Source organism: Branchiostoma belcheri, unplaced genomic scaffold (genome assembly GCF_001625305.1).
Source record: "Branchiostoma belcheri isolate BF01 breed outbred unplaced genomic scaffold, Haploidv18h27 scaffold71, whole genome shotgun sequence".
In the NCBI taxonomy this organism is placed as follows: Eukaryota; Metazoa; Chordata; class Leptocardii; order Amphioxiformes; family Branchiostomatidae; genus Branchiostoma; species Branchiostoma belcheri.
This window is the reverse complement of record NW_017804365.1, coordinates 242848-251321: the sequence shown is the minus strand read 5'-3', so window position 1 is coordinate 251321 and position 8474 is coordinate 242848. Positions and strand designations below refer to the sequence as shown.

At 40.3% G+C, this 8474-nt stretch overlaps 3 protein-coding genes across 3 annotated transcripts in view; 2 read left to right on the top strand and 1 right to left on the bottom strand.

The window, feature by feature from the left end:
* LOC109484884 (palmitoyltransferase ZDHHC22-like) overlaps positions 1-818 on the top strand; it is a 3221-nt gene extending 2403 nt beyond the window's left edge. Inside the window, exons 3-4 of the mRNA XM_019788240.1 lie at positions 375-468; positions 789-818. Of these exons, the coding sequence (XP_019643799.1) occupies positions 375-468; positions 789-818 (124 nt within the window). The remainder of the gene's footprint in view (positions 1-374; positions 469-788) is intronic.
* Positions 819-3619: 2801 nt separating this feature from the next.
* LOC109484927 (palmitoyltransferase ZDHHC22-like) overlaps positions 3620-8474 on the top strand; it is a 7712-nt gene continuing 2857 nt past the window's right edge. The window contains exons 1-3 of the mRNA XM_019788285.1: positions 3620-4054; positions 4927-5036; positions 5560-6046. Coding sequence (XP_019643844.1) covers positions 3752-4054; positions 4927-5036; positions 5560-5998 — 852 coding nt within the window. The 5' untranslated portion in view covers positions 3620-3751 and the 3' untranslated portion in view covers positions 5999-6046. The remainder of the gene's footprint in view (positions 4055-4926; positions 5037-5559; positions 6047-8474) is intronic.
* The window catches only part of LOC109484882 (palmitoyltransferase ZDHHC22-like), a 10790-nt gene continuing 8925 nt past the window's right edge, over positions 6610-8474 (bottom strand). The window contains exons 5-7 of the mRNA XM_019788239.1: positions 8212-8367; positions 7560-7712; positions 6610-6751 (exon numbers count right to left, since the gene is read on the bottom strand). Coding sequence (XP_019643798.1) covers positions 6610-6751; positions 7560-7712; positions 8212-8367 — 451 coding nt within the window. The remainder of the gene's footprint in view (positions 6752-7559; positions 7713-8211; positions 8368-8474) is intronic.

The following is an 8474-nucleotide window of genomic DNA, read 5'->3' as shown; positions in this document are numbered from 1 at the left end:
GAAATTAATACAAAATGTACTGTATATGGCAGTGACTGTATGACTGCAGATAATTTTTCTCTGAATTTGTCTCTCAGTATCTTTGTTATGTCGTGTTCCTTGATATTATTACCTTCATGTACGAAGGTTTTATTGTTGTGTTAGTTTGCTTGAGTGTCTGTAGATATTTGAATACAGTAGAGTCAAGGAAAGTGGTGGACAAATGGTGTAGCCAAAGACTGACAGAAAGGTCAAGTTGGAGGTTAAAATGGTTTCCAGCAAAACAAGAAATTCACAACTACCCTAAATGCTACATGGAGGTATTAAAAGCTTGATTTCTTGCTTTTTTTCATTTTGTTCTTGATTAATGATGACAAATGTTTGTGTTCCAATAGGAGTGTGAATGGGGTGTACACAAGCATAGTGGCTATGACTGACTCCATACAGAAGATAGCCACAAGGCCTGGCAATATTGGACAGAAGGCTCAGGTAAGTTTCTATTCATAAAGTGTACAGTTGATAGTACCCCTTTGTAAGATAGCACATGTATCAATCAGTCAATAGTATATCACCGTTTATTATCACGATTCTGAAAAAATACTTGTAATCAGTTTTTGTCAAGACAATCCAGAGCTTGACATATGTATATGCAAGTTCGTGTGGGTAAAATTGGAGTTGTTCAGGTATTTCTGATGTCTACCTGCATCTAACCTGCACTGGTCTATGTATTGCTTTATATATTTCGAGCATTTGCAATAATTTCTTGCCTTCATGTACAATAATACCAAACATGATTTCTTGTTCTGTAGGTTGTTTTGCAGATTCTCAAGGATCTGTGATCATTGAAGAACTGAAGACAGGACTGAGTTCTGGGGCAGTACAGAGGCAGAAAGTCCTGACACACACACCACTGCTGCTGTTTGATATTTTTTGTGCCAATTGAATTTTGTTTTGCATTAGAAATTAGATAAATCGGCTCTAAGGCAGCTGTTTGTACATAGTATTTTATCATGATGTGATTTTGGATGAACAAATTTCTGGTTTGGAATTTCTCACAACATAACAGAAAAAAAGACAAACTTCACAAATATTGAACATACATTGTACATATACATACATGTATAGTACTTAGTATACACCCAGTGTAGTATTTGTACATATATGTGAAACAATTGCAGAACAATAACAAAGGTTTTAATTCTTTAAAATGTGTGAAATTTGATACAGAAGAAAATTGCACTGGCACTGATGAATGGAATTTGACATTTTAATCATGAACAAGACCTACTTATTGATAGTAGGATCATCTAGGTTTGACCTGTTGACTGAGGTAGGAAATTAAGGTACATAGTATTACGTAATTTTGTGGTGATTGCAATGTCTCTTATGTTAGATGTACATATGATATGCCAAGAGTATATTATATTTACAACTTTTTTACATTGTACATGTAGTTGCGAAGTGAATAAAATATATGAAAACTCTGAGTCTAAGTTTACTACATGTATTAGTAGAAGCAATAGGGCTTTGCAATACACAATGTATTTACTCTTTCACAGTTATATCCTAGACATGATAATTTGCATACTGTAAATCAGAATTTTTTTCACAGTACTTTTATATTCGCGGTTTTTGCGATCACTTCTGTACTGCAAATTTATCATTACCACAAACAAATAATTTGCCTACTTTCTTTTTTCTGCACCTGCCACCACAGCAAACATGTCCATTTTTCTCAGACCATGAAATTCTGCTATCGTGAATATAAAGTGATTTCAGTATCCAGAGACATCTTTTATAATGACTACATTCTCTTTGCCTTCTTTCTTGATACTTTTCCATGTTGTTTTTTCTTGACATCCAACACATCCAAAGGCTTGAAAGGATACGGCACCAGAAATCGCAGGTACCAGTACTTCCCCAGAACATTGACTATGTTTTCCCACGCGCCTTTACCGTCCTTTCTTTCCCCCATCAGAGCCTCGTGGCTGGTCTGCCCGTCAAATGTGATGCTCATTTCCCAGTAGAAGAATCCAGCGCAGGTTAGCGCAGCAACAAGAGTGCCATACATAACAACAGTCAGTAAGAACTGAGAGGGCGACACGGCCTCCACGAAAAACTCATAAAATGTCTTCGGCAACAAGACGAGAAGAGTAAAACTGTTAAACTTGACATTGTACTTTTGATTCAGATACAGTCCCTGTAGTAACACAGCATACAGCCCTCCTAGCATGATGTAGAAACAGTACACTATGAAGTAGCATTGGTTGTACTTCCCGATGCAGCAGTACATGAAGAAACAGTGGTGGTCTCTTCTGAGAATAACTTTCTGGCAGAGTTTGCAATAATGCGCTCCTTGAGGAAGGTCATCGGATATTTCGCCAATACGTCCGCCATGGCTGGTGTTCGTCGAAATTGCAAGCAGATAATTGCAGAATATTTGAATGAAGGTAAAGGCCATTGCAGCTTGGTGAAGAAATGGTTGCTGGTATGTCGGGGCGATCACTGTGATACATACGAGTGGCACGGTAACCAGCATGGCAAGGAAGTACAGTAGTCCCAGCCAGTTCATGAAGTGTAACAGACGGGTCCAGGTATGTTGACTGTTGGTCGCAGGATGCATGTTCATGATGTTGTTAGGTAGGGTCTCTTTCAGCTTTCCTCAGAAACCAATTTCCCTGTAAAGTTAGAAATTCCATACTAGTTAATACTTTTGTGGTATGCAATACCAACTTAAATAAAAGTTACCAACAAGGCTCAAAATGCATTTAGGTTAGGTGCAGGTAGACATCAGAAATACCTGCACGGCTCCAATTTTACCTGCACTAATTTGCATATACCCAGTACATGGACCAGTGCAGGTTAGGTGCAGGTAGACATCAGAAATACCTGCACAGCTCCAATTTTACCTGCACTAACCTGCATATACCCAGTACATGGACCAGTGCAGGTGAGCTGTACAGGTAGACACAGCTCCAATTTTTCCTGTGCTAACCTGCATTTTTATAATACCCAGTTATGTTCAAGATATTAAAAGAACGAAAATTTTTACCACTTACCATCCTTTACATACACATTATACCTCTCGGGACACACACAACCCAAGGAGGTTTCTATAGTCACCAAGGAATCGCTTGACGGCAATACTACAAAGCTGTATCAGGCTTCATGCTCTCGTCAAAAGAGATGCAAAATACCGGACACTGGGCAGCTTTGCATGTTGTAAAGAGAGTATCAGGATGTGCTGCATTCTACCAAGGACATCATATAGGATTCTGACAAATAGATTTTACTTTAAGCTCCTCGATTCTTCCTACATATCTAACCCTAACGTTGCATTTGATAGTTACCTGTCCTGGATCGCTGAATCCCGGAAGTGTTTCTGAGGAGGCAGAACATGGGTGTAACCACCTATTATATGGGTAACAGTTGTAATGTGACTTCAGATAGAAGTTAAATTATGAGAACATAGGTCATGAACGCTCTGTGTGATAGTCAGTAATATTACTAAAATATAAATAAAAATGGTTAATTTTCTATGGTGCGATTATCAACCGCTTTTGCTGCTGTTTTAAAAACACAGTAAAATCATTCCCCCTATATTTAGAGTAGAACCTTCTACATAGGTCATTTGGACGGGGTCAGTCTACCCACCATTCCAGACAACGGGACTTTGCGTGTCGGTGTAAACGTACCGTTAGGAGCAATTTTAGGCTAGATTCCTCTGTATTTTTTAATGTGTGCAGTATCGTTATATATCCAGGTGTAGGTTATGGCATTCCACATTCCTCACATCGCACTGGGGGACAAACTATGGCTCCTACACGCCGCTGCGTTCGTCTACTACATCACTGTGTCTGTCATCTTCCTCACCACCGATCTCTACATCACCATACCTCACATCTACGCAGACTATGATTTTACGGGGATTTTATTACGCTACCTGCTGACGGTGTACATCTTCTTCAACATGGTGGCGAACCACGTCCTGTGCACGATCACCGACACCACGTACCGCAACAGGGAGGACCCAGACCCGGTACCGCGGGCGTGGGGACACTGTATGACCTGCCAGGTAAAATTTATTATGAACCTCTCCCATTTATAGTAAAGAAAATTTATAACGTAATTCCTTGCATCATTTTAACAACCAACTTTAAGTTACCTTATTTTTCCTGGATTCATACAAATATTATTGAAGAAGTGAGTACAGTACTTGTGTATAAATTATTGGATGTTGGGTTATGACCCATTGTTTCGATTGCTACGTATGAATAATTTACAAACCTGATACGATCACTGGAAAATTGTTTCCCAATGGCATTTTTTTCAGATTCATACATCTGCCAGGGTCATCTGCCCTCCCAACTATTTTTCTACATTACAACATCATAGATTTTCTCCTAAAAATTCTTACACAAGTTACAGCCCTTTCATGATAGTCTCCACCAGACTCCTTTGCAGGCTGAATAAATAAAGGAGGGTCTGCATGCTCTTTTCCGTAAGGCGTAGGCGGCCTCTTTATAATTTCCCGTAATTCGTAGGGAAGTCATTTTATTTACCGATATTCGTAGTGAGGAGGCGAAAATTTAGCGTAAAACGTTGCCAGCCTTCCGGAAATTTAACGTAAAGGGTTGCGTGCCTCCATAAATGTAGCGTTAAGCGTAATCAGGACCCCCCATGCAGACCCTCATAAAGGAGAAATTGGCCTAAGAAGGAATGTAACGTTAACTGGCGAGGGGAATTAGCTGTCCATAGTCTTTAGAATTAGAATGTCCAGTTCCTTGCAGGCAAACTGGACCCTCTATGGCCCTCTATGGCCGTCTAACTTCCTTGGCCAGATACATTCCATTTTACTTTCCTGATTTCTACTAATTTTTATTCAACCTGCACAGAAGTCTGGTGGAGGCTACTTCAATCCATGATGTGAATGTTTTTCTTTAACAGGTTCATACACCACCTCGTACCTGGCACTGTAGTATCTGTCATAACTGTGTCCTTCGGCGGGACCACCACTGCTTCTTTACTGCCAGCTGTGTGGGTCATCACAATCAAAGGTACGAAATATGTATTAAGATAATATAATGTATAATTGCCCCAAGGATTGTTTTGTTGTAATATTGGGCAAAGACAAGATGAGTGTTTACCTTCACTTGGTCTAGCCTAAAAACTTCTGCTGTGTTTATTCTTAACTCAAACACAGTCATGAACATGGTGATTAGTCCCTCCAACTCTGTACTACCACTTGCTACATAATGTAACCCAAACACCACAGGGTGCCTGCTACAGCATCAGTTACCATGGTGACAGCCGTCTTTTCTTTCTAAGTCATTGACCCTATGTGTTTGAAGAAGAAGAAGAAGAAACAGAGCAAAAATGACAGTACATTGTACTACTATATAAAGGAAACATAGGAAAACCTTATTGTTGCAATCTTAGTTACAAGCTGTTTGGAGAAACTCAGTGAACTGTAGTGTACATGTATGTTGGAGCATTAAATCCCTTTCAGAAATTAGTTACCTTTATGGTATGTGCACAACATGATGCCTTACTGATTATGACTGTTCTTCTCTCTTATAGGTACTTCATCGTCTTGTCGTTCCACGTTGCTGTCGGGAGTCTATACACCGGGCTACTTAACGCCGGATATCTTCACCATTACTACGTGCCGTTCAGCGGCACTGGGGTATTCTCCTACCTGTTCCCGGTGGCGTTCTACAAGCTCGTGGCGGGCCAAACGACCGGGTTTCTGGTCTTCATGTTAGTCATGACGTACGTCGCCTTTGGTATGAGTATCATGACGGGAACCCTGTTCGGCTGGCACATGCTCAATGCCTACAACGGACAGACATCGTGGGAGTCCCATAACGAGATACGGACCTACGACCAGGGACCGGCGAAAAATCTGTACGAAATTTTCGGAAGTTTCTGGGTTCTGAGTTTCCTGATACCTCGGCAGACCGCGCTGCCCGGTGATGGTATAGATTGGCGACGACCGAAACCTCTGAAATCCTTGTAATTCTTAACTCTGGCATTTCTGTTTTTCTGTTGGTTGCTTTGAGATTATTTTAATATCAAAGAGTTTTATGTAGCAATGTGTTTTTTTACCATCCTCAAAGAAATTGTTTGTTAGATTGCATTTTGTATTTGTTTAAATTCCTTTGTCCACTTCTGCAGTGCCCGATCGGGCATGTAGATACAGCATTATTTTATGTTTGTACATATTTTATACATTTATAAACATATAATTGTTCCATATCAGGTCTACACACCACGTGCAAGATGAATGTGTGAGCAATTGAATGAGCTAATGAATGAGCGAAAGAATGAATGAGTAAATGTGTGAGTGAGTGAATGTGTGAGTGAATTTTTGGTCTTAAAGAGAGAGGATCACGATTTATGAGATGTTGTGTTGATCTTGAAAGAAAATGGCTTTATTGTTACCACTCAATGTTAATGTATCGATGCGTATGTAAACGTTGACAATGTAATTACAAGTTTAATAATTATCAATTACTCTACTTGATGCACTATACCAAAAATGTATGTAACTCAGAAACTAGTTGTCATGGGTAACATATGTGCAGGAGATATATAAATATGCCACCATCAGGTATATATATTTCATGGTCAGTATCCCTTGACAATCTTAGTGTGGGTCCAGTCAATGCCGTTTCCTGGTAGCTTTGTCCACATCGGAAAGACAAAATTCAGCAGCCAGTAGGGTCCAAAGACTTCTCGTAGATTCTGGGTCCGGCCGAAGTTATATCTCCTGCAACATTTTGTAAAACACTGTTAGGAGTGTGAGAATACATGTGTATAGCAGCTGTAATATGAATGAATGTTATTTCATGGTATCTGAATCTGCAGTGCTGTTATCCAGTAGATATTGTATCCCGATGATGTGAAATATGTAGTGTATCCGGAAAATAAATTACTCTCTTTGGTCAGAATTCTTGTCTGGTCATAGCTGATTTAGATAGATATATCAGGTAGAGATTGCAACTTTGCAAGCTTGCAGAATCGCTGATTCTACCGGCAGAGATCCCAATCGCTGTCTTGTCATCAGACTCCAGTCGGAAACTCTACCGTCAGAATCGGCAGTTCTGGTGGTAGAGATACCGATGGATTGGAGTCGGTAAAACTTGAAGATACTCCGTTAAAACTCAGTCGGAAGGTTTCAACTGTCACTTTAGATCAATGGCTTGACTTGGAAGCTAGGAGATACAAATGGCAGACCAACCTAATACATTGCCAGAACCCCGATAGGAGTCGTTGTCAACAGAGACTCCTATCTAGCCTAAAATCCAGCCTTGTTACATGTAGGTATAGGTCCGCTCCCCAAAATTCCCCAAAGTACACAAGAAGAACATAGCTGTGTGCTACGAAAATTGATTTAGTACCTAGGAAAGTTAATCTTGTGTTTTCGATTTTTATCCTGAAAACAAGGAGGGTCGGTCTACTTGAATGCATTATCAGGGCCACGGCTGTATTTAGGACACTCCCTCCGTTTGGTTGTGGGAAAGGGACATATTTACACGATTTGATCAATAAAATTTAAAGTTTTCTTAAAGACGTACTTGATGTCCTTGACGGCCTCGTACGACGTCTGCCCGTCCCTGATGATCATCATCTGCCAGCCGAACAGCCCGCCGCACCCGATACAAGCTACCACACACACGTACATCTCCAGTATCACCAGCGCTGTGAAGGTCGGCATGGAACCTACGTACCTACAACACGACAGATGTAGACTCCTTTGCAGGCGGAATAGATACTTCTACATGTAGTAGAAATCGGCCTAAAAATGGGAGTTAGCCGGCCATAGAGGGTCCAAATTTGCAGGCAAACTGGACCCTCCATGACCGGCTAACTCCCCTGGCCAGTTATATTCCTTTTTAGGCCGTTTTAGCCGGGATTCGAACTCCCAACCTCTTGGTTCAAAGCCACTGGACTACGCACGCTACGGGGACTACGCACGCTACGCAAAAATGATAAAGATATTTCAAGTTTTGAAATGATAAAAGTATTTAAACTTTTAAATATGTCAACTCTTTGTTTAACTTAGAAGTTAGAAAAAGATTGTAAGTTTCGTTTTTGTACTAGGTATACATACAAAACACTATTAGTGTATGGCCAACTTATATACTGACGGGCGTTGTAACGTTGAGAAAAGTGGCGGAACTTCAGTAACTGTTGTGATATGTCAAAGACACCCTGACATTAACTCACCATTCATAGACCATGACAGGGAAGATATAAGACAACAACCTCTCCATAGTGGGACCGTTTAGTATCTCTAGATACTGCAGCAGCAACCCCAGCACGTGGAGAGCACTCAGACACGTGTACAGGTTGAACAGAACAAAACGTCGCTGGTTGAAGTATCTGAAGAACAAAAAAAGTGGTACAAAAAATTGCAACTTTATTTTCGGTTCACTGAAGAAGAAAGCGTCCACACAATCAATACAGATGTCAATATACATAGCGTTTAC